At 38.9% G+C, this 26,977-nt stretch overlaps 1 protein-coding gene across 2 annotated transcripts in view; it reads right to left on the bottom strand.

The window, feature by feature from the left end:
* Positions 1–26,977, bottom strand: part of PRKG1 (protein kinase cGMP-dependent 1) — a 1,159,635-nt gene that overhangs the window by 1,076,769 nt on the left and 55,889 nt on the right. The window contains exon 1 of one of the 2 annotated variants that reach the window (XM_004583388.3): positions 5,888–6,547. The exons of the other annotated variant lie outside the window; for it this stretch is intronic. Within the exon in view, the coding sequence (XP_004583445.2) occupies positions 5,888–6,198 (311 nt within the window). The 5' untranslated portion in view covers positions 6,199–6,547. Of the gene's footprint in view, positions 1–5,887; positions 6,548–26,977 lie in introns of those variants that run through there. 2 annotated transcript variants of the gene reach the window in all.

Genomic DNA, 26,977 nt, shown 5'->3' with positions numbered 1-26,977 from the left:
CGGAAGATCTTCTTCTGTCTCTCCTCTCTGTGCATCTGACTCTCCAATAAAAAAAATAAACCTTTAAGAAAAGAAGTACTGTGTTACTTGAAAATTCTGTTCCAGTCTTTTCACCTATTTTTCACCCACAAAGCTCATCACCCTTTTCCAACTTCCTTGTAAATACAACATCGCTGTAATAACTCATCCTGTCTGGCCTTTTCCTGTGTCTCCTCATCCACATCCACATTCCTTCTTCCCACTCGACTTTCTCATTTTTGTATTAATAACTATAACTACAAAAATTCAGAAACGACATTTTTAGAATATACTATTAGTCCCACCTTGTGTTAAACATCTGCTTTGTGTGGCTGCAGTTTTTGTGCTCTTGTTTATATTTACATGACAGTTTTGGAGAACATTCTTCTGCTCTTATAAGCAAAATTATACTTAGAGAGTTCAACCAGGCTGCACATATTTAACTTCTCAGGAAATAAATTTGAAGGAGATGCCGAGGAATGCAGTCATGACGGAAAACAGTGAGAGTAAAGTAGAACTTGTGTCAGAATGCTGGATAACAGACAGCAGAGGGGGCCTGACAATGAAAGAGTGGGGAATAGCACCAGATCCACAATTTCGATTAGGATTCAAAATGCCACAGATGTGATTGCATAATAAGCTGTTGAGCATACTGGTAAAAGCTGCTCCCAGCATGTGCTTATTTGTGACATTGTTTCGGATTCTCTGTGATCAAAGGGTTCAATTCAGAGGGTCTGGAATGTGAGCATCAGGCCCAGTTTAATGGGATGGACAGCAGCAGCACCTATGGTAGAGATGGCAGGAGGAACAGCAGCCTAGTGTTCGAATATGGTTGCTAAGATACCATGGAGACCCTCCATTGCTAGGCAGACAGAAAAAAAAAAAGCTGTCCATATGCCTTATAACCTACAAACAGCAACAACAGAACCATTCCCTGTCTTCCTCTACCCTCTTACATTAGGAATCCAAACCCAAGTCTTTAGTGAAATAACAAGTAGTGGAAGGTTAGAAATGCTGCCCAGCAGAGCAAGCAAAGCTGGTCATTTATATTCTCAGGCAGTCTCCAGAGCGACTCCATTTAAGGGCTTGTCAGTATTTCCATTATAAGCCCTACTTTAGGGGCACACAACCTGTCTCTGCATTAAAACACTCTAACAGGGTTTAAGCAGCTTGATGTCATACATTTTCATAAAGACTTCCCCAACTTCCATTTTATTACGTAGACAGTAATGTCAAATTAATGATCAACTCAAACTGGAAACTAAAAGAATAACATGAAGTTGTACTCTAACTCCTCCACACAAAGAAAGATAGATAAATTTCAAAAGGCAGCTTAAGGTTCCATGTTATTCTATGTCCAGCTTGCTGGGTATGTGAGGAATGCGCAGTGCTGGTCTGTGGCATAAGAGCAGATTAGATTATTTTCAATGGCAACACATGAAAGTGAGTGGAAAAGGGAACTTGGTTTCTTTAAGAGTGAAACAATTTCTTTCAGAGTTCTAGTCATCTGCTCCTTGCTTAAATTAAATGTCCTTACCTACTTAGCATAATTATGATTAACATCAGCACCAGGCTGGTAGGGAATGGAAGCTTAGAACAACATTCTAAGACTTTGAGGTTTTCTAGCGGACAATAACTGGTCCATGATGTAAAATGCTCGCTCTCTATCTCTCACACACACACACACACACACACACACACACACACACACACACACACATTTATTCTTGATCAATCTAGCAGCAGGACCCTCTCACATACAATCAGAGATTAAGATCTTCATTCACACTGGACTAAACTTACCTCTCCTCAGCTCCCCCTTGGGTGCTCTTCTACAGTCAGTAGTTGCTGCTATTCCTTAGGTAGACCATTTTCATTTTTGTTTCGCCTTTTTGCTAATAGCTTGGACCATATCTTCCCCCAACCCCACCCCAGGGCATATCATGATCAATGACCTGAATCGTGATCATCCCTCAGTTATTTTAAAAAAAATTGACTTCCAAAACAGTTTATGATACCCTAAAATTAAATGCCAACTACCTTAGTTTTCTCCTCTTCAACTCACTTTACTCTAATTTCTATAAACTTGTGTAGTACTGCTAACCCGTTATTAATCCCTTAATGGAAGGACCTATGTCTCTCTCTCCTCTTTGTGCTAGGCTGCACCTGGAAGACATCCCATGTAGTACTGAATTCAACCAAAGGGCACATCTGGAATTTAATTCATAGCTTTAAAGAATGCTGGTTTAATATTGTGTCATCTAAAATATACTAGGATTTTCTCATCTTGCAACAGAATTCAATATAAAGGTTTTGGGAAACTTTTCTTTTATTTGGAAACATGTTAGTTCCAACGTTTAGAATGTCCTCTACAAACACTTAATCCTCCTTAAAATCAGAAACTATTTTTTCATGTGCTAAGCTCATCCACTGAACTTCACAATCCAAAAAAATGAAATAAATAAAACCATGTTAGCAATTTCTGAAATTCAGAATTCTGAAATGCAGTTGCCTCTGGAATAAAACACACTCACTCAACAAAAACACAGATAGTAACAACCTTAGATAGGAATTCAAGTCTTGATATTCCAAGCAAAAGAACAAACACTGTAACTCCTAAAATGGGAAAAATGTGGGAACATTCAAAATAGAGGATGGGTTTAGGTCAAAACACCTGAGACTGGATGTTCTAACTTCTTACACTATTTATTTTTAACAAGGAAATGTCAGAAGGAAAAATTATTTCTTCAAGTCTATAAGAATCACTCTATACCCCACAGCATATCTGATCTCATATAATGAATGCTAGGTTTCCTTTTCTGTTGTTTCTGTTTTTCAGTTTAAGGGTTTATTTGTTCAGTTTACTTGAAAACATACAGTCTGTTTCATATCCCCAAGTACTCATCAGGTGGTAATAAAATGTAAATTCTATCAGCTCATTAGTTCTCCTTCATAGCATAATAAGAACTTTAGAGTTATCTATGCATATAGGTTGTTAAAACAGCAAAATGCACTCCAGCCACCACCACCACCACCACCACCACCACCACCACCACCTCCACCTCCACCTCCACCTCCACCTCCACCACCACCACCACCACCACCACCACCACCACCTCCACCACCACCACCACCACCACCACCACCGGGTAGGTGCAATGGAAGCACCCTGTCTCTTTGCTAGAATGTGGATTTTCCCATCAGTCTCCACATCAGGAAGAAAAATTTCAAATCAAAAATATTTTGACTAACAGTTTACCCTTTTCACTATTTTAAGTCATCAAAAATAGCTAAGAAAACACTTTTCAAAAAGGTACAGCCCTTAGAAGGCAACCACAGTAGACAAAATCTAGAAAAATATGCCTGTATATATTATGCTAACTGAACAAAACAACCGCCGGGCAGTTGCCTCCATCGAACGGAAACAGAATTGAAAGTGAACAATAACCCAAACTTGAATCATGAACTAGAATGGACTTTGGCTTACATGGATTATTTCAATTTTAATTTGAACTGGTAATAATCCATTTGTAAGTTCAAGGAAAATGACAGAAGCTAAGTATCACAAGAGATGAAACACTTGTTGGCATTCCGACTGAGTAAACACATTATTCATGGTAAAATAAAGTTGCATAAAAAGAAGTCTTTTTGGATTTACAAGTTTTCATACTTTCTTGAGGAAGTATATTTTTACAGCCATTCAAACAGCCTGACATAAAATCATTTTGCATACAATGTATTTCCTTTTCCTCCAAGCAAGGTACATGATACCACTCAAGCCAGTTTTATTCTGGTTTTCTTTATGTAAGTGTGAAAAAGAACAGATGTTTTTCCAAAATTATTTAAGCTTGGAAGACATTCTATAATTTTCTTCAATATAATCCTTCAGAATCACCAAAATTATCATAGCAATATTTTAATAGCTGAATGCAAGTGGTCAAATGAGTAAGAGAACACAAAGCATTGTTTAAAAGATAAGATGTTTATTATAACGGGATGTTGTGAATTATTTACACAATAATTTCATTTTCTACCATGGCCTGCTTTTTTCAAATCTAGTTATCCCACATGCCAAGCACTAAGAGGCTTCTAAAACTCACCACATCCTACAATTCACTCCCCACTGTCTAGATTCCTTCAGATCTTCTCTGACAGAATGTTTAACTGGAGTTCTCAGCTGGTTTGATCATGCTTCATTACAAAACCTAATAAAATATTACGTTTATAAAAGTGTATTTTGCTGTTACTACAAAGTGCTTCAGTTACTAAACTGAGATCTTATAGAATACTTAAAAGATGCAGAGAGCCATTTTTGAGTTATTTTCTAATTACGACCATGTACCTCCTCGTTAGTTCAAACAGGCAAGGATAACAGGTCTACAGATTAATTTACTAGATAAAGTTGAAATGGATTTGATTCCTGGAGGTTTCTAAGTGAAATCTACATCTGCCAAACTTCCAAGGCAACTTGATAAGGTCAGAATTTCAATTATTTCTGCCTGTATTATTCTCTTCCGGGCTCCCTGTCTGACTACAAACTCCACCTTAAGCTAAACTTGCATGAGAAACGGCACATGTCCCACAGGAACCAACACACACACACACACACACAAATGGGTACGGCTCTAAGTTTTCAAAATTGTAATTAGTACCTACTCATGACTCAACCACCCAACAAATCCAAATGGCGCAATCATATACTGACTCTTTGCCCCTGTACCTTGGATTAACTTCTTGCGCTTTTAAAGTGCTACAAGAGACTGTGCATTATGTAACATGTGCCATCCAGTCAATGTAATATAGTTAGAAACAGTAGAAAAGTCTTTGGTTTGTACCAGTTATGCCATTATGTATTAATTTAAAACACCACTCAAGTTGGTGCTCTTTCTACTTTCACCTCATGTTCCTGCTGCCTTACTCTCCATATGGACTCTGAGTTGAGGATTTTATAACAAGTTTCATTCAATGTTTCCTTTCAAGTTACGAAGCCCACTGACATTAAAACAGCACATTCTCTAAAATGCTAGAATAATACCAGAGTGGTTGCAATTAAAGCCAAAAGTCAAGCAAACAAATCCACACTTTAAATAAAGGTATAGGTCCTTGTGGAAATTTTACCCTGGAAACAGGCAAGCCTCTTGGGAGATGAATCTGCCCCATTGGTGGTATTATGCAAATCCCTTAAAGAAAACAAGCACTATTCTCCCGAGTGTTATGGAGGAAAAATGTTAAAAAAAGAAAAATCAGCCGACTAGTCTTTCATGGATGGATGGGAAATGTCATCCAATTCAAGAAATAAAGAATTCTTCCCTTTTGTATTCATACTGACTTATCGCTTACACTTTGATGTTCACAGAACGTCTGGTCTGAAGGGTACTGGCATAAAGCGCTGACACCCAGGAGCGCCACACAGGCATGGAAAGTAAGGGTGAGAGCAGACGCATTTCATTTCAAGTCTGATTAGACTGCGATTAGTGTTTTCCAGCTAGGCAGGTTTGCCTGGGTTTGGGGGAGACACGGTTTAAGGTTTTTCTATTCTTTTCTCCTATCTTTCACACACTAGAGTCGCACACACACCTGGTGAGCATTCAAACTCGGTGTTCGGCAGGTGGTATGCATGAATGTCTCCATTTAAAAGAAAAAAAAAATACCTTGACATCTGACAAAGGCAAAAAGGCAACGTTTGTGCAGCTAGTCTGGCTCTGAGAAACGTGAAAAGCCCGGCAAGAAGTGCCAGTGAAAATGAAACATTTCTGAGGATGAGGACAGACATGCAAGCAGGAGGGGCGGGGGCCGACAGACAACACAGAGACCCACAGCTTCCCAGCGCCTGGGCGCCACAGGGACCCGGTGCGCAACCCCTGCTTACTGTGGGCTCTTGGGGTAGAAGGGCAGGGTCACATGGCTGAGATCTTGGATGTCGAAAGCGGTGGGCTCGGCGGAGATCGCCTGGCGCTTGGTGCGCGGCTCGCCCTGCACGGTGCTCGCGCTCTGCTTCTGCGCCTGCTGGGTGGCCGGCCTGATCACCGAGCGGTACTTATCCAGTTCGTTCTGCAGCTTCTGGATCAATTCGTCTTTCTGGTCCAACTCCAGCTCCAGCTCGTCGATGAGGGCATCCCGCTGCCTCAGCTCCTCGATCTTCTCCTGGAGCGCATACTGCAGGTCGCGCAGGGTGCCCATGCTCCTCCGGGCTGCCGCGGGATCGTTCCTGCCGCTGCTCCGCGTCTTGGGGCTGCTTCCCCTCTCCGATCAACTTTCCCTAAAGTCGCCGCTGCCTCCCGAGTGCAAAAGCTTCCTACTTGAGACCAAAGCCTGCCCTGGCTTCTGAGCATGCCCAGTCCGCCGGCTCCAGCCACCCAGAGTTTCAGTGTGCAGATTCCACTTCGCGCTCCGGGAGAGGCTGAGTGCGGGGATGAGCCAGGCAGCAGGTCCAACCCGGCAGGAAACCCGGATCGCGGTGGGCACCCGCCGCGGCTTAGCACGAGCTGCGGTAGGCGGAGACTTGGTGGGGGGCTCTGAGGCCACGGCTGCCCTGAGGCCACGGCTGCCCTGAGGGTCACTCGCCCAGGATGCCCGAGGAAGCCCGCGGTCTGGGAGGGAGGGGACGACCGCGAAAACCTGTGGGGCGCGTAGCTTGTTGTGCAGGCGAAGCAAGGCAGGGGCACTAGTTTGGGGGTGGGGAGGTGGGAGGGAAAGGCCAGGGAGGACCCCGAGCAAAGTAGGGAGGCGGCAGCTGGCTCCAGAGCATACCAGACTCGAAGATGTCGGGCTGAGAACGTGGCGAGGGCTTGGGATGGCAGAGCGCACGGTGGCCGCCAAAGGCTCCGAGCCCCGGTGGCGCGCTGACCGCCAGCCTCACCCACGGAGCCGGGCGAGCGCGCGGCTACGACACTGCGCTCGCGCTTCTCCCACGCCGCCTTTCCCGCGGGAGCGCCGCGCACAGGTGGCTAGCGCTAGGGAAGAAAACTTGCAACGCGGCAGAGGAGAGCGAGTGCGCGCCTTGGCTCGTGTCTCAGGTGCCTGCGGGCCAGGAGCGTGCGGATGAGGGTCCTGACTCCCCTCCTCAGGCATGTGGCTATTTCTCCCGCCCCTGCTAAGGCCCTTCCATGCTCAGATCAATTAACTCCTTTTCGGGTAGCAGCTGAAACGGATCTGGGCTCCAGAGGCCCCTGGCCTTCTCCATTAGCCCTCCCACCTGAGCAGGTGTCTGTGGAAGCGTTTGCTACAGGGCCTTACTGCTACCTCTTGCTGACCGTGATTGGGAGGGGGCGAGGATTAAAAATCATTCTCCATCTTCAAAAAGTTCGCCATGAAATTGAACCATACATGTAAGAACTATTACTGCCCCAACCCAGCTGTTAGCAATGTATATTCTCATGTAAATGGAAAGGAAGAACACCTAAGACAAAGTTTGCAGGGGAAAAGCCCTAGAGAGGAGGGGGTGATGTGCTGGACTGTAAGACATCCTGCACCAAATCACCCCTGCCCCAGCTCTACTCTCTCACGCCCCATCCCTGACCTACACACTTCTCTAAAATGATGACAGTCAACATGGTGTCTGTCTAAGGGTCATTCTCTCACAGGAACACTTGTTTACAAGACCCCAAATATATGCCTGACATGCGAATTCCTAATCATTCCCTAAGCCTTCACTAACGGATCCAGTTTTATAGGGCTTTAGTAACAGCTTTTTCATGAACATTCTCGGGTGCATAATATTATAATGCTCAATACTCTTGTATTGCCCATTCCTTAACAATAACAATAAAGTACATGGAAAATAAATTAAAACTGCATTGCATCACAGGACTGTTAACTGCAGTCTAAACTGAGCCAGAACATTAATATCACTCACTTCCCAAGACAAAAAAACCTTGCACACTGTTACTTCTAAACACATACTTCTTGTATTACAGATTAGAGAGAGAGAGAGAGAGAGAGAGAGAGAGAGAGAGAGAAAGCAGCTAGCCCCTGGCAAATGAGCAAATGTTTTGATTCACTGGAAATTAGAGATTTAAATGACAAAGAATATACAATTGGAAACATTATTCCACACAGATTATGATCTACATTTTTGTACAGATGACATTCACTTTGTCTGCTTTCCAACACAGATATTTTCAGAAGTGCACTTATTTCAGAATGTAATATATGAAGTGGATAATTCCTGAAACAATTTTATGTGTAATGAAAAAAATTAGTGTACATATGCTGATAGCAGTAAATAATAGTTTTGAAATTTTTGCTTCATTTGTAAGTGAACCAAGTAGAAGCTCTGGAACCCCGCTACACTGACAACCACCTTCCACACAGATGGCCAATTTTTTATGTTATTAACATGTGGAAATTCTTCCATGGGAAAACATTAGATTCTAAACGACACTTTTGGGGTTCCTTGAGAAACTTGTGTCTAAAAATACATGTCGGTGAATACTGGGAGCAGTGGTTTAGGCCCACAGATGGGACACCTGCATCCCTGGAGTCTGCTCTCCTCCCCTAGCCTCTCTCCCTGCTAAGGTAAGAAAGGCAGCAGATAAGGGCTCCAGTATCTGCGTCCTGACACCCTGTGGGTGACCCAGGTAGGTGGGTTCCTCGCTACTGGATTGAGCCTGGCTGGTGTAGGCTCTGGGGGAATGAACCCACAGATGGAAGACAGATTCTCTGTCTCTCCTCTTTCCTCTCTTTCTCCTCTCTCTCGTTCTCCTCTTCCCCAACTCCTCTTTGTCTCCCTGCTTTTCAAAAACTGTGACAGAAAAGAAGATACTAATGAAAGTAAAAATGTATTAGCAACAACAATACATAGGACTCATCTTTGGATATTTTCTAATTAGCATTTTTAGATTTCAATGTGAAACATAAATAGGATTACTGAATGTCTTTAAGCAGCTAAAATTAGAAAATTTCCCTTATTTGTAGAAAGGCAGTCTACACAAGCCATGAAAATTACACATTAAAGCACTCCAACCCCCTCAGAACACCACTTCAATTAAATATTGGGTGGGTTTCTGGTCCACTGGTCTAATCAGCCAGTCCATACTTCACATCAGAGCATGTGGGCTCAGCTCCTGGCTGGGACTCCTGAGTCAAACGATCTGTTAATGAAGATTCTGACAGGCACTGGTGATGGCTCAAGTCATTGGGTTTCTCCCACCACGTGGTTGACCTGATTGAGGAGGCTGAAGTCATTGAGAGCATTCGAGGTGTGAAGCAGCAGATGGGTGTGTGTGCGTGTGTTTTGAACAAAGGCGAATTTTCATACACTGCATTAAGCTTATGTAACTATACACAATGTAATATTTCCACATTATGTTTCCATATGAAATGGAATTCTCGTGATACAAAATATGTACCAGGGTAAATCTAATATTGAAGGTCAGGAATCTTCTATAACAATAAAAAAATAAATAGCAAAAAAGGTATGCCTATTACAATTAAATTCCACCTTAAGATGTGTATAAAGGGCCAATGTTGAGGCATAACAGGTTAAGTTGCCACAAGTAATCTCTACATCCTATATGGGCATCATGTCCTGGCAACTTTACTTCAGTAACCTACTAATGACTGATTAAAGCAGAGGAAGATGGCCCAAATGTTTGGGCCCCTGCATCTAAACGGGTGATCTGAACGAAGCTCCTGGCTGCTGACTTCGGCCTAGTCCACTCCTGGCCCTTGCAGCCATCTGGGCAGTTAACCAGCAGATGGATAAGTTTCTCCCTCTCTATATATTAATCTGGCTCTCAAATAAGTCATATATCTTTTTAAAAAGAGTGTTCCAGATACAGAATATATTCAATTACAGCAATCAATATGATTTTTAAAAAGTAAATTTCTTTATGCTGTAAAATTACATTTGCAAAATTCAGAATTCTAGGCCTTTCTCATTCCTGATGTTTTAGACTGCTTCCTTAGACCTTAAAGTACCACATTTTCATATCAATCTTGTATGATTCTAGTAATTTCTGAAGTAACTTTTTACATTGTACTTGTTAAAAACTAGAAATATATTTTATGTGAAAAACCAATGTGCTACAATTATATCATAACAGATAAATTATCTTTACTTTATGTCCTAGAGTAAACTTAACTGCACAGATTACAAGATCAGGCACAAGTCTGAGTCCAGCTTTTGAGAAAGTATCTGCCAGAAATCTGGACCAGAGTGGAATGGAATGTTACAGGCTAAGCTCCCCACTGGAATCTACATGGCATGAGGCCTTGATGGGAGATAATAACACTTAAGAAAAGGCAATTTCTTAAATCAGTTATTTGTTTGCTTATTTGAACTGCAGAGTTACAAAGAGAGAGAGAGGAAAAACAGAGAGAGAGGGAGGAATTTTCCATAGGCTGGTTCACTAACCAAATGGCCACAACAAATAAAGCTTAGAACCAGGCTGAAGCCAGGAGCCTAGAACTCCATATCCCCGTCTCCCACATGGGTAGAGGGGCATGAGGTCTTGAGCCATCACCCTCTTCTTTCCTGGGTGCAGGGAGATGGATCTGAAGTACAGCAGACAGGACTTGAACCAGCATCTTTATAAGATGCTGGCATCATAAACAGAAGCTTAACTTGCTGCACCACTACACCAGCTTCAGAACAATGCAATTTTAAGTCAACTCGTAAGCTGCTTTTCAGCGGTCTCTCTTTGTTAGAACTATTTAAATGCCAGTTTCTATTGGTAACCTGACCAAACTGTGGCATAGTAAGCTTTAGTATGCTGTTTAGTTTTGTACTTAGTCCTAATGACCGAGGATAAGAATTACTATGCCTTCCTTAATGAAATCTAAGAGAATCATTCAGTGGGTTATTCAGTAAAGTAGGTTCATTATAATACTGGCCATTAAAAACATGGGAATTTGTCATCCTTTACTAAAAACGTAATTTACCTCAAAAGAATTGTACTAATTTTTCATCCATTTGTGTGTTTCATGGACACTAACTACATTTTCTATGAGAGTTCTAAGTTTGAAATTTTCTTGTGCCATTTCTTGTGTTTCTCTTGAACAGGGAAAACAACACACCAAAAGTGTGGCTAAGTACTTCAGACAATGAGAGCCATCATTTGTAGATCACTGAAAGTAAGAGGAACTCCTGAGAATCTATATAAGAAGGCTACATTATAAGCCAGACACACTGGTCATAATCATGATTCAATAAAATAAACAATTTCTTTAAGCTCTTATACCATGACTGAATATGACTATATTCTTTCTAGGCATATCTGAGAAAACAGGTACAGAATCACCCACCATATGAAAGGCAAAGCCTAGATTCCAACCCAGATTATTTCATTCAGAGATCAACCCCTGCCATTCACTGCCTCCCAACAGGACCAGCCGGCATTGCTGCTGTCTAGGTTCTGGACTCAGACAACAGTGTCCCCATCATGAACCACCTTAAACGTGGGGTTAGGAAGATAGAAGAAACTTGGAAAGCCGTGAAAGAGCAGGAACAAGACTTTTTAAAAGTTCCTTTCCGGGCCCGACAGCGTGGCCTAGCGGCTAAAGTCCTCACCTTAAACACGCCAGGATCCCATATGGGCGCCGGTTCTAATCCCAGCAGCCCCACTTCCCATTCAGCTCCCTGCTTGTGGCCTGGGAAAGCAGTCGAGGACAGCCCAGAGCCTTGGGACTCTGCACCCATGTGGGAGACCTGGAGGAAGTTCCTGGATCCTGGCTTCGGATTGGCATAGCATCGCCCGTTGCGGCTCACTTGGGGAGTGAGTCATCGGACGGAAGATCTTTCTCACTGTCTCTCCTCCTCTCTGTATATCTGACGTTCCAATTAAAAAAAAAAAAAAAGTTCCTTTCCTAAAACAGTCTTCATTATAACATCATTTCATACTATTCTAAGCAAACCAACTTGTACCGATAGGCCTGCAATTGACCTGGTTTTAATATTTGGAATGGTCAGGATTGTTCTGATTTTAGAATTTAAAGTAAAAAGAATAAAATTCTACCATTTGCAACCAAAAATGGTCCCAACTAGAGATCATTATGCTCAGTGAAATAAGTCAATTCCAAAGACAAATATTATATGTTCTCTCTAATGTAAGGCAACCTTCATGCAAATAGAAGATCAATAACCATTTCAATATTGTTTGTGTTACATCTCACGGGTTTTGATATTTTTGTTTTTATTTTAATTCATTCAAAAAGTTTTTTTTCATATTAATTTCCTCATTGATTCATAGGTCACACAGAAGCATCATTTGCTTCAAGAAGGGTTTTGGTTTTCTTTTTCATTTCTTCAGTGACACATTGGTCATTCAGTAACATTTAATTTCATGTTTTAAATTTTCTGTTTTTCTCTGTTGTTCATTTGGTTTCATGGCTTTTCATTTAAGGTGATGTATAGTAACTGAGTAATAGGCATTATCATATCCACATGTGAAGATAAAATGAAGTATGCATCTCTATTTCCAAATCTAAGATGGACTCCCAATGAAACTGTTAACTATATCTAGACAATAGGATGCTGGACACTCTATCATTGCCCATACCTACAATGTCAGAATACACTTAAATAGCTGAACAATGGATGTGTGACTGTTTATGAAGGAGCATACTATCATAATGATATAAGCGGAAACAGCTTGGATGGCAGATATTGGGCAGAGAGGAAAGGAAATCTCCTAGCCTATGGCAGTGCTTATGTATATTAAAAAAAGTCCTATGGCCAGCACAATGGCTCAACTAGCTAATCCTCCACTTCTAAGCACAAGCATCTTATATGGGCACCGATTCTTGTGCAAGCTGCTCCACTTCTGATCCATCTCCTTGTGTGTGGCCTGGGAAAGCAGTGGAGGACGGTCCAAGTCTTGGAAAACTGTAACCCTGCAGGAGACTCAGAAGAGGTTCCTGGCTCCTGACTCCTGGCTCCTGTCCTGGGATCAGCTCAGCTCAGCTCCAGCTGTTGTGGCCATTTGGGGAATAAAGCAGTGGATGGAAGGTCTCTATATTTGTCTTTTCTTCTCTCTGTAAATATCCCTTTCCAATGAAAATAAATAAATCTTAAAAAAATAAATAAATGGAGAAATAAAACTTAAAGTCCTGTTTCTTAGTCCCAGGCTAACCAAGACAAATCATCATCTTATTTAACTTGAGATTATTTTAGCCTTTCTGTTTTATAAATATTTTCAAATCCTTTCAAAGTTACTGTATAAAAGTAAAACCAAATAGCTGCAATGATAATAACTATGATTTTAGGCATATTGCAAACCCATGTACACCTGTGTCAACGATGTAAATGTTTTAGGAAAGCAATTATCCTGTTTCAGGATAAAATAATACACCACAGGAATTATCTTTAGACTAAGGATGAATGAGTCACAAAACAGAACTTTAATTATACTTTGATAAACTAAGCAAGAATACAAGGCTTCCTTTTGGTTTATATTTTTATACAACTAGAACTTCCATAGATTGGCTTCCTATGGATTAAGCACAGTGATTCAAGCACACGATAAATTCCTATCGCTTTAGGATTATTACTGAATTTGATGGAAAGAGTCAGTCATTGAAATGAATAAAAGTATCAGTTCTAGTGATAAAGCTGTTTTGAGGCCATACTATTTCAAATGAGAAGTCTACCAAGGGGAAAAAAAAAATAAACCATTATGAAAGAAGATTTGCTGCAGAGACTTGGGAGGTAATAGTGCCCTGTATCATAATTGCTAATGCACTTAGCATTTAAGACCAAATTAGTGTCATACCTAATATGAGTGCTAATGAATTCTTATATTCTAGAGTTTAACATGATGGAAAGTTATTATTAGGGCTCAGCCTGAACCAGTGTTCATGAAAATCAAAGCACTATCTTACAAAATGAACATTTCTTTGGACACATTACTGAGATAACCATTTCCAATGCCCTAAAGCAATAAAAGATATTCAAGAAAAAAAAGGTTAGTTTTTTGCATTTTTTATGAATAGAAAAATTTTATGTGTATAAAATACCATTTAAATTATTCACAGAAATATGAATTTGCTGCCACTGTTATTTTATCTATTGATTTATTTGTTTGCAAGGCAGAATGAAAGAGATCTTCCATCATTGGTCATAATCTCTCAGTCCAAGCAATATCTGGAAGATGGTTAGGACAAAGGTAGGAGCTAGGAATTTCATTCACGTTCCCGCATAGTGGCAGGAACTCAAGTACTTAGGGCATCATCTACTCTCAAGCACATTGGTAGGAAATCGGATCAAAAGGCTGGAGTAGCCAGAATTCAAACCAGTTCTATTAAGTGAAATGTGTGCATCCCAAGTACAGGCTTAACTTACTGCACCACAAAACGTGCCCATCTTACTGCATTTGGAGCTCAGTGAACATATAGATGAGGATGCAAATATCATCATGTCTATTGCATATGATTACTAAATCACAACTTCTCTATTCCATTTCAATGATTATCCTGGGATATTAGCATATAACATATACTAAATAAAAGTATAAGTGTTTTCCACAAAACATTAGCAAAAGTAGTTATACTTTTGAAAAGCAGATTTGTTATACTGTGGATTAAAAGAGAACAGCTTTGTAGTCACTGATTTTGTTGTTGCTTTCATTCGAAGTACCATTTAGTAGCTTATATAATATAGCCATCTCCTTCTACAGGTTTTATAAACAGAAATTAAAGTTAAGCCTAGAATTTTGCTAGTGAGCTCATTAAAATTATTAAGGCATAAATATACTAAGGATATAAGACAATAAAAAAGTTTAAATGACTGAATTTTTTATCAAATAGCAAAATAACTTCATTGGACAAGATAAAATGTGTTGTTACCATGAGATTCCGGGGGAGGGGGGAGGAGACTTACAGAGAAAAGGGGTAAAAAATTGAGAATACAAAGAGGTAGCCAATCTCGTTAACTTAATGGTCAAGTAAATATCCCCTAAATTCAAATTAAGGAAATTCTTAATTTTATGACTTCTTCACAATCATCATGAAATGGAAATGCAGAAACTCAACTTTTTCTTCATTCACTGGTTCACATTCACCAAATGACAGCAATGAGTAGAGCTGAGCTGATCCGAAGCCAGGATCTTCTTCCAGGTCTCACAGGTGGGTACAGAGTCTCAAGGACTATGGCCATCCTCCACTGCTTTCCCAGGTCATGAGTAGGGATTTGGATCAGAGGTAGAGTAGCTTGGACACAAAATGGTGCCCATATGAGATGCTGGTGCTTGGAGATACAGGATTAGCTGCTTGATTAGCCACACTACTGGCTCCCATAAATCCAACTTTCTAATAAAAAAAAAATTTATCTGCACACCCCTCCTAAAACTGTTCACCTAAACCGCAGACATATGTCTTGTTAGAGTTATAGAGTTAGACTACCCGAAAAACAGCCAGGTTCAGCAAAATCATGCTTCAATGCTATAAACTGCTAAATACTAAAATTAAAATAGACATGAGACAGCTGAATAGTAATCTATAGCCATTTTAAGGTGTACAGAACCTGGTTGTATATAAACTAATAATTGAAATGTCAATGAAGAAGTCACAGGATGTGGTTCAGAACTTGCATTCTTTTTTTTGTTTGTTTGTTTTTTGGCGGTAATGCAACAAGGTGGAGGAATCCACCATGGAGGGAAAGTTTGGGGGGGAGGGGGAATCCCAGTGCCTATAAAACTGTGCCACATAATGCAATGCAATCAATGAAGAGAAAAAAATAATTATCATTCTAAAACCAAAATATGATACCTGACATGTATGAAAGTGTGACTTGGCTCAATGATATACCCAGGCTGAGACACTCAAGAGACAAATATTTCTGTGTATTTGTAACCAATTATAAAATTATTAGTCACCTTATTCAATACATCTTTCTAGAAAAAGACTCAGAAATCTCTTCCTGATCCTAGATTGGATCTTTAAAAATTCATTCTTCAACGTATAAATGATAAACATGATAAGTAAAAGCACTTTAAAGTAGTGATTCTGATTTAAATTAAAAGCCAAATATGCAAATATGTATCATAACAAATAAGCAACCAATATAAACAATATATAAAGTATCAGAGACTTTCAATGGCCATAAAAATAACCATAAAATAAGAAGTAACAATTTTTAGTATTCGTGAAGGATATTCAGTGTCTATCTTGAACCACTACAATAAGTCAGATGTTTTTATTCAGAGATCAGAAATAATTTAGGGAATTACTATGGAAAATTCATCTGAGTTTTCCACAGATTAGAAGAACCAAAATTTTAACTATCATGCTTAGAAAAGCATTAATGCTAACTACCAATTTTAAGTAGAACATATAAGAATGTATTCAAAAACATTTATTTGTACAATGTTAAAAGTAACTGCTGCTGTTAGGAACATAAGAGAACTTAGTGAAAATTTTCCCTATTTTTATTTTTAATTTCTCACTGCACTGGTCCGATACTCCCTCAGCACACAGCAAGAAACATTCTCTCATCAGTCACAGAATGAAATTTGCCAAAAGTAATAGCATTTCCAGGTCATTCAATTAATGTAGTTACTTTATGTCAATCTTGAAGGCATGCACTAACACCACACAGAAGCAAAGAGCAACCTATAACGTGACCTGACACTGCACACTTCCTCACCCACCACCCACTATACACACATTCAAGAAAAGGTGCCCTAATTCTTTACTCCTGCTGGTCATAGACAGAATTTTGAGTTGCAATTGGCCATGTGCAGCCTAGTTTAAAACTAAGGAAATTTAAAGACCATTGAAACTAAACACACCAAGGTAGAAACAAGTTTAGAATCCAAGTCATCAAATTCTCTACAAATTGTTAAACTGTTTTTTTTTTTTTTTTTTTTATTCACTTAGCATTTTTTTATCGCAAAACTGGGATCCAGGGTTCGGGTCATATTAACATCCTACTTCCTATATCTTAGGAACTAAGAATTGGAGAGCCAGTATTGTGGTTCAGCAGGTTAAGCCCCAACTTGTAATGCCAGCATCTCACATTAGGGTGCATTATTTTAGTCCTGGTTGCTCTACTTTTGAACCAGCATTAATGCACATGGGAAGCCAGTGGAGGATGGTACAAATACTTCAGCCACTGAACCCATGTGGCAGATCCAGATGGAGTTCCAGGCTCTCTGCTTTCACTTGGTATGGTATCAGTGGTCATCTGGGACATGAACCAGAGTTTGTAAGATTCACTCCCTTTCCTGTCTCTCCCTGCCTTCTCTTCAGTGTCACTCTGCCTTTCAAATAAATAAGTAAATTCTAACCAATTTAATTAGCTACAGAGAGCAAAATATATTAACAGGTCATTTCAATGTGTACATAATTCTATTATGCCTCTTCATTTGGGAATGCTGCCAGAGGATCCATAACCACAAATAACTGTGGTGTGGGGGTTGCTTGAGACATTCACAACCCATATTAGAGCAAGAGTGTAAGTCACAAATGCTCCACATCAAACCTAGCTCCCTGCTAACATGCCTCATAAGTGGGAGTGAGTTACTCAAATACCTGACTCCTGCACCCCCAGGGAGACACAGATGGAGTTCCTAGGTCCTGATGTCAGTCTGGCTCAGTCCCAGCTAATGTGAACATTTGGGGAGTTAATCAGGAGACAGAAGAGTCTCTCTCTCCCTCTCTCACTCACTATTCCTTATAAATACATAATTTTTTCTGAAATACATAAAATCTATTTTGTTTACATAAATATATTTTTGAAAAAGAATGCCAAAAGAAGAAATTTATGCCTATGGTCCAGTAAAAAAAAAGAATAAAATATTTGTTAGATTTAAAGAGAGGGAGAGAGAGAGAGAGCTAAAGAACTGAATATTCTTGTCTGTATGCTTGCCCATGCCTTATAGCCATGTACTTATCCCAAACATGATATAAAAATCATACTTTCCTGGTCAGCCCTCATTCATAAAGCATTTATGCTAACTACCAATTAAGCATATGAAGCAAATTCATCCCGATTTTCTGCATTTCACCTTTAGAACAGATCTACGTGGAAATACAGCATGAAAGATACCACTTACTTGTTTTTAGACATAGCTCATCATGCCTCCTCACTTCACAAAGTTTTAAAAGCTCTTGAAATAAAAAGGTGATTATTACCAATATTTCTAAATTATAGAAATGAAAACCCTAAACCTCACATACAACTCTAAAAATTCAAATGGTGACACTGACTACCTGCATTCATGAGACTGGTCTTAAATGGAATAATTGATGAGGAAAAAACAAATAGCTAAGAAAAGGTACACATTAAGAACAACAGAAAAGTCCAGGCTTCAAAGTAAAGCTCTGTCACAATCCAGTGACTCCATTTCAGAACTTTGACCAACCAAACTGAATAGTTAGGCTGAAATGTTTCCTCAAAATATGAGTTACAGGACTCAAGTTTTTTCAAAAATAATGATAAACATTGAAAAAAACAGTTCCATGGTTAAAAAATGTGTGGGAGATACGGAGAAAAATTCAACAGAATAAATTCTTTCCTACATTAAATTTTCCAGTATGTACTTTGAATTTCCAAATTATGTAAAGACAATATTTAGTAGTGCATATATTATCTGAATAAAATGTAGATACATCCAGTTGACTTCAATGGCTCAATTTTCCATCCTCTAACATTTTAAGTGCTGAACCAGATGAATCATATTTATTTAAAAGAAATAAACAATCTAAAACTTCCAGCATTTTCTCCACTTGTAAAATTTCTTAGTGGTATTAATACACACAGAATATCTGGGGAAAGGACACACAGTCCTGATCCCATGAGCAGTACTGCCAACCACCAGCGTCTCCGCCTTAAACCCACAATTTGCCCAGCCTTTTACCACAGCCAATGACACAACAGGAAAACATGAACATATGACAAATTTTGTGCCTACAGGAAGGAATAGCATTGCCATATGACCTATAATCACATTTCCGCTCTTTAAAATTAGGTTGTTTGCAAGACTGCTCTCAAGTTGGGGAAAATTCTCAAGGGGAAATTACAATAGGATCAAAATTAAAAGAACAATTGATTAGTAATTACTGACATAAGTTGTCATTTTGACCTTTTGCTTTTAATTCTTTTGAAATCTCCAAGCACCAAGCAATTTCTTTTTAGCATTTCAGAACTTTTCCAGCAATGATTCTCTTTCTGTGTGCAAAGCCATTCTGCTTACTCCATTTCCTACTTTTATATCTCAACCCCATTACTGCCTCATCACCACTGCATTCCATCTTATGATTCACAAACTTCATGAACTCATTCTTCAGTTTTCTCCCAAAATATTCATCATCGCCATGATATTCCCCAATAGTACTTAAAAGTGATTTATGTCAAAGAGCTATAGCTATTTTGTCCACCAGCACTGAGCATAAGTAGGCACTCATTCTGTATTTGCTGTAACACTGAATGAACCAAGATCAGAATCAAAGGATTAAGCCAACCAATATTTAGTTGGTAACTACAACATAGTTCTGACAGAGGAGAAAGGGGACAGCTTTTTCTGTCAAAGGTCTAATTTAAACCTCTCTGCATATAATAAATTATATAGAGACTTAATTTAAAAATGTTTTCCCACTACAAGAAAAAAAACGCCACATTTTGAGCAATAGTTTTGCCAGTTTAAGACACATGATAACCATTAAAAATGTTCACTGATACTCAACCACTTCAAATTACTAGACAATGAATACATTAAAAGTATTTTCAATGACCATAATCTCAACGTCTTCCTTTTAATCTTGTTATACATTGCCTTCAGGTCCAGTACTCTTTTATATGATATTACCAAGTCTATGGCATCAGCTCTTCTTCAATTTCCTTCTTTTTGTTTCTTCCATCATTCTAGCTACTCCTTCAAAAATCAGTCTTTCTTAATGTAGAAGTCTATTAGAAAAATACAAACATTACACCATAAGATGTTAAATGCAGGGTTTTCCACTTAAGGTACTTCATAAAATGCTTCTGGTCCACCTAATCACTTAATTTGAAATCACTTTGGAAGTTCGGGTCAAAACAATGCAGTAAGCAAAATGCACAAAAACAAATTATCTCTAAAAAAATTAATTCACCTTTTTTTAAGATTTATTTCATTTTTATTGCAAAGTCAGATATACAGAGAGAGGAGAGACAAAGAGGAAGATCTTGAATCCGATGATTCACCCCCAAGTGACTGCAATAGCCAGTGCTACCCTGATCTGAAGCCAGGAGCCAGGAACTTCCTCAGGATCTCCCTCCCGGGTACAGGGTCCCAAAGTCTTGGGCCATCCTCAACTGCTTTCCCAGGTCACAAGCAAGGAGCTAGATGGGAAGCAGGGCCACCAGAATTAGTACCGGTACCCATACGGAATCCTGGCATGTTCAAGGTGAGGACTTTAGCCATTAGGCCACTGCACCAGGCCCATTTTCACCAATTCCTAATATATATATATATATATCTTCTCCTTTTTTTTAGCTATTTTTGACAGATTAGTGAAGCCCTTTAAATAAAACTACAGCTAACCTTTGAGTATTAGGAATAAAGATAGAATCACAATGTTAAAGAGCTGTTCAATTAAATTAAAAGGTAAGAATACAAAAAAGAAATTGTTCTCCAGTACAGGTTTTATGTCATTTCAAGAACAAAGTTCCTTAGATTTATTATACTGGAAATTAGGATTTGTGAAAAAGAGTAATTTCTGCTAACCTTCCAAATTTTTAAAGGTTTATTTTTTTTCTTTATCTTTCTTCTGTGAAAAAAAAAAACAAAGGGATTTACCCATGGAAGGGTCAAATTTAGACATAAGGATTTAAAATTTTTCTCAACTCCCCCCTCAGAAATCTATCAATGAAACTTTAAACAATCTGAGTTTTTGATGTACAAAATTTCTAAATCTTTAACAAAAAAACGTTATTCAAATGATGTAAGTGTGAGAAACCTCTGGACACTGCATCATTTATCTGCAGTGGTTCTATTTTCTACCTAAAGAAACAGGATTCTCACTAAGAGGTTATCATAATACATAAACCCTCTGCAAGCAGCATGATTCTATGACAAACTCTATGGAAGAAACATTTCTTGTGAAAAAAAATATATGTATATACATACACGTATGCATATATAACTTCATAAATAGAAAGTATATTCTTATTCAGCTAAAATAACTTTATTAAATAACTTTCAATATTTAAATTTGTCATTTCCTAAAAAGCAGAATTAGGCAAAGCGTTACACAGTTGAAAGATTGATACTCCTTTTACGTGATTCATTTTAGTGTAAATACACTTCCACAAATAGTATACAGCTTCAACTATACTGTACAGCCTTTCATTTTCTTCTTTCAGCCATTCAGACTAATTTTAATGTCTGAAATACACAACTAAAGGTACAACTGCACCCTCTACTGTCCACATTTTCTATTTCAAATTGAACAAAGCCCTGTGTACATTTTATTCATCATCAAATAACAGGTAAATCACATTGCTTTTCTTTGGACATTAGCAAATTCTCAAACCATACAGTCCAACTCTTACAATTTATATAGTCACTATACTCAGAAAAATTATCCTTTGTAAGTTATTTGAAACATGAACTAATCATTATTCTAAGTGACAATTAATAGTAACAGTAATCATGTTTGCTACCATGGTCCTAACAAGAAAGTATCAAAATGTTTAAGGCAAAAGTGGGAATATTTATCCAATACTAGATAAATTTGTCTATTTTTGTTCACTTAAAATTCAGAAAACAGTAACATTTCTCTAAAACCGTTTTCAAAACAGTTTTCAAGTTCCTCTTGAGACTGAAAATTAAAACTACCATGCATTAACATGAAAGTTCAGTTGTAATTTTCTTTCAATCTGGTACTTTTAAAATTAACTTATTTGGGGCCCAGGGCGTCGTGGTCTAGCAGCTAAAGTCCTTGCCTTGAATGCGCCAGGATCCCATATGGCAGCTCCACTTCCCATCTAGCTCCCTGCTTGTGGCCTGGGAAAGCAGTCAAGGACGACCCAAGGATTTGGGACACTGCACCCGCGTGGGGAACCTGGAAGAGGTTCCTGGTTCCTGGCTTCAGATCGGCGTGCACCGGCCCGTTGTGGCTCACTTGGGGAGTGAATCATCGGACAGAAGATCTTCCTCTCTGTCTCTCCTCCTCTCTGTATATCTGACTTTGTAATAAAAATAAATCTTAAAAAAAATTTATTTTTATTGCAAAGTCAGATATATACAAAGAGCAGGAGAGACAGAGGGGAAGTTCTTCTGTCCGATGATTCACTCCCCATGTGACCATAATGGCCAGTGCTGTGCTGATCCGAAGCCAGGAGCCAGGAACTTCCTCCAGGTCTTCCACGCGGGTGCAGTGCCCCAGGGCTTTGGGCCATCCTCAAGTGCTTTCCCAGGCCACAAGCAGGGAGCTGGATGGGAAGTGGAGCTGCCGGTATTAGAACCGGCGCCCATATGGGATCTTAGCACGTTCAAGGCGAGGAATTTAGCCGCTAGGCCACACCGCCAGGCCCCATAAAATAAATTTTTAAAAAAATTAACTTATATGAGCGCTAGAGAGATAGAAACATGGATTTCCCATCTTCTTCCTTAATCGTCAAAGACCTAAACTAGCCAGGATTCAACAAGATGAAAGCTATTTCTCGCCCGTGGGTGGCAGGGACCCAACCATTTGAGCCAAGGTGTGCACTAGCAGCAAGCTGAAATCAGGGTCTAAGTCCTGACTCAAACCAGCCGTTCCCATAGGCGAAACCACTGCCCCAATTCATTGTATCTACTGTCAGCACAGTGTCTGCACCTCATTTTAACTAGTCTATGTTTTAAATTAAAAAATGAAGTATTATTCAAAAGACTTTCTAATTCATCTTTTCTTCTGGTAATAGGTGATCAGAACACTGCTAATTATTTCTTCTGCCAAAAATAATGAGAAAAATTGGACATCAGAAAAATAAGGCTTTGTAACATTCACAAGTAGCAAAATATTTAGAGGCCAATGTTCCAGATCAGGGCAAGTCCAGAAAGGTAAGTCCACCCCTGACCATCTTCCTGAGGCACTCATCAATTGCAGAATACTCTCAAGAGCAAAGGTATACATCCAAGAGGCTAAGAAATTCAGCAGGGCTTCCAAATATCTCAGCATTGAATGAACAACTGAGGTTCAGGTTCAACCACACTTGCAGACAGCAAATCTAAACTAATATTTGGCAAAAAGTTTATATTCAGATTCAATCTGAAATTCAAAAAATGTACAAATAAAGAGGAGAACTCCAATAGATGGGAAAAATACCTGAACAAGCATTTCATAAAAGGCTATCTACATAAGCAATAAACATGAACATTTCTATATTTCATTAACCATCAGGAAAATACAAATTGAAATCATTTTTTTCACATACCTACTTACCAAAATTGCTAAAATTAAAAAAAAAAAAAAACTCACGATAAACAGTTTCTGAAACAATGAGAATTCTCAGGCCTGGCAGCATGGCCTTGCGGATAAAGTCCTTGCCTTGAACGCGTCAGGATCCCATATGGGCGCCGGTTCTAATCCCGGCAGCTCCACTTCCCATCCAGTTCCCTGCTTGTGGCCTGGGAAAGCAGTCAAGGATGGCCCAATACCTTGGGACCCTGCACCTGCGTGGGAGACCCGGAACAGGTTCCTGGTTCCCGGCTTCGGATCAGCGCAGCACTGGCTGTTGTGCTCACTTGGGGAGTGAATCATCGGACAGAAGATCTTCCTCTCTGTCTCTCCTCTCTGTATATCTGACTTTGTAATAAAAATAAATAAATCTTTTAAAAAAAACAATGAGAATTCTCACTGGCTAATGTAGGTAGGGGCCCTCCATAACTGGAAGGGTCATTCACTCATCACTGTTAATAAACAAGTATCCCCCAAGAATTTGTTTTATAAGCCGTTGCATGGCAACAGAGATAAAACATCTGTTTAACCAGGTGCAACTTTTTTGAGAAACAGATACCTCTTCTCATTAAGGATAATTCCTGAAAACATTTGATCTTCATCGAGCTGGGGCTTCCCTTCCTAAAGCTAACTCCTCTGCAGTCCCACTAAACACAAACATTCAGGCCAGTACTAGCGGGAGAGTAAGTAAAAATCATTGAAGCACTATTGATTGGGCACCATAGAATACCTGCATGACAACCACATACTCTCCATGCCCTCCAATGTCTGTCACAGTACCTAGAGCTCCACGTACTCTCTTCTGTTTTCAAGAAGTTAGGCTAAAGCTAATGCATCTATAGGTGCTGATCATCTTATGCATAAATGGATGGTCCTAGTCTTCTCATCTCACCGTTTTTGGAGGGCATGACTTTTACTGAACCAGGAGATGGTTCTAGTGTGATGCAGATTCAGGGGATGAATGCAGGAAGAAGACAGGCAGCACAGGAACTTGGGATGAGGTGATATTTCACTAAGCTGTGGCATGAAGAGAATAGCAGTTGCAACATATAAGAAACTGAAAGAGGAAAACGGGCTTCAGGAATACCTTTAAAGTATAAACCAAGTTATTTTGATAAAAGGTTATTGCTTATTGATATGACCCTACATTGAGACAATGTGCCATGTAGACTTGGATTTATAAGATTCCCATGACTAAATTAATCAATGGAAATCAATTACAACGGTATGTGAAAGCCATTCAGATATCTTTAAAGGGAGATGAATTCAGGTTATATTTCAAATTAATCCTTAAAAGGAATCTGTGAGCTACTCCAACTTCTCTAATGTTGATTTTGCTTGTTGATTTGGGCAGAACTTACAGAAGCAAAGGCCTCTAAGGATATTAAACCTCATCTCAATGTAAAGCTCTGATGAAGTTTCACATCGGCACAGCCCCAGAGATATGGAATACCATTTCTGGGATCCTCCTAAGTCAGAAAAGGGAGCCAAGAGGGCTGGTTTACAGTACAGTGAGCTATGCTGCCTCCTGCTATGCAGGCATCCCATATCCATCCATTTTGGAGAGGTTATCCTAAGATGAGCCAAGTGCTTGGGCCTCCGTCATCCATATGGGAGACCCAGTTAGAGTTCCTGGGTTTGGCCTGAACCAGCCGCTACCTTTGCAGCTCTCTGGAGACCAGCAAATATATGATTCTCTCTCTGTCTGTCTCTGCATTTCATATAATAAATAAAACTTTTAAAAGAAGCTAAATATACCATTCAAGTCATACAGCTCTTGGTAGGCATTTGCATTGTACTCACTAAACTGGGTTATGATCATGGACACGAGGTGACATATAAGGGAAGAGATCATGAATAATAGTAACTAATACCAACAATAGTGTTAATACTTGTAGATTAATGCTAATAATATTTTTGTATGAATGGTAATAATAGCACTAATTACTATTATTGCATTATCTAACATTTGTTGAGCACTTTTTATTAACAGTATATTCTTAAGAGTATAAACTTCTGGGCAAGGGAGTTTGCACAAATGATCTCAATCAATACTCCACATACATGAGATTCAGAATATCTTCCTTAGCCTCAACTGAATGAAGAAAACTGAGAAGGATGGACATTTAAAAACTTGTCCAAGGCTACATAGCTGGTAAATATAAAAGTTTTCTTGATACTTGGGAAGCCTTGACCACAGGGCCATAGCTGCAGTTGATGATGCAACAATTGTAAACGGTGTTTGCCACCACATAAGGTTACAATGACGATAACCATCAACGAATTAAGCTAATTATGTAATTATATAGTACCAGTCACTTTGCCAGTAAAAGACAAGCTTCTAAGTTGGAAAAAAAATAAATCAAATGAATTAATTTTATATTTTCCTTTCATCTTGTAGCTTCCTTTCAATGCCATCCATGTAACTGCATTTTAAAAACAGAAAAGAAACACATTCTTTAGAATTCTCTATGAACTCATTTTTCTTCTCATGAAAATTTGGTGGAGAAATTAATCTTTGTGTATGTCAGGTTTAGTTCAGCTTGGGGTTTAGTTCAAGATGACATAATTTCTCAAAGGACTTCTTATCAAAAGTTGCAGCTCAAAAGGGCACAACAAGACGTTTCCAATTAGAAAAAAAAAATTGAGATTTTCCAAATAATGATAGTTTTATGTGTATTCTTCTGCTAATAAGTGTTTATACTTAGCTACATCACTTTAACTGTACTTAACTTTGGAAACTGTAAGTTAGACTCTACATGAAACACAGAGCACTAGAGAAAAAGTTATAAACAACTTCATTTCAGCAAGAGGTTCAGGAAAATCCACTGCGAATATACAAACCCACAAACCACCAACTTTTCCAAATTTCAGTTCCACGATGTCTTAATAAACTCAAAGGTTTTTTAAAAAATTGACAAAACTACTGAACACAATCACACTGTGTGGTCATAAATTACAAAACTTAGACTATAGTACAATCTTACAGTTTAATTTATATTATAAACTGCTGATTTTAAAGCAAAGACTTTTAACATTATCATTTTTAAAAATAGTTATTCCTTGTTATGTGTAGAAATTAAAATGTCGCTGCTGTGTTACTAAATGGAAGCCAGAAGGCCATGTATATACATGTGTGCAATTGTTGAAAGGAAATTTCCTATAGAAGCTTGACAACATGCAGGAGGGTACTTCAAAAACTTTGGAGAAAATTATAATTAATAGATATGTTTATTGTTGCACATAAGTTTGAGATCCATGCCTTGGTTCTTCCTGTGCCTTTTCCATGAACTTTTTAAAGATCTCAAACTGTGCATAGATTTTTTTTAAAAATCCATTATACATGAGCCTGCTGACATGTCCTTGTACTTCTGAAGATGAGAATAATCCAAGTTAATACAATAATAATGTTTCCAGTGGCAAGGATGAGTAAAAAGGCCAACCATACACATCTCAAAGGCCCCCAATCTGCTGGACTATTTTAAAAACTCAGTCTTATATTTGCATTATATGGCACCAATTTTTAATTGGGGGAGTCTATCTCAGCACATACTATTTTATAGGCATAGTAATTACTCTTTGGAATAATGAAGTAGGGGTG

Source organism: Ochotona princeps, chromosome 13 (assembly GCF_030435755.1).
Source record: "Ochotona princeps isolate mOchPri1 chromosome 13, mOchPri1.hap1, whole genome shotgun sequence".
Classification (NCBI taxonomy): Eukaryota; Metazoa; Chordata; class Mammalia; order Lagomorpha; family Ochotonidae; genus Ochotona; species Ochotona princeps.
This window is presented reverse-complemented; position numbering and strand designations above follow the sequence as displayed.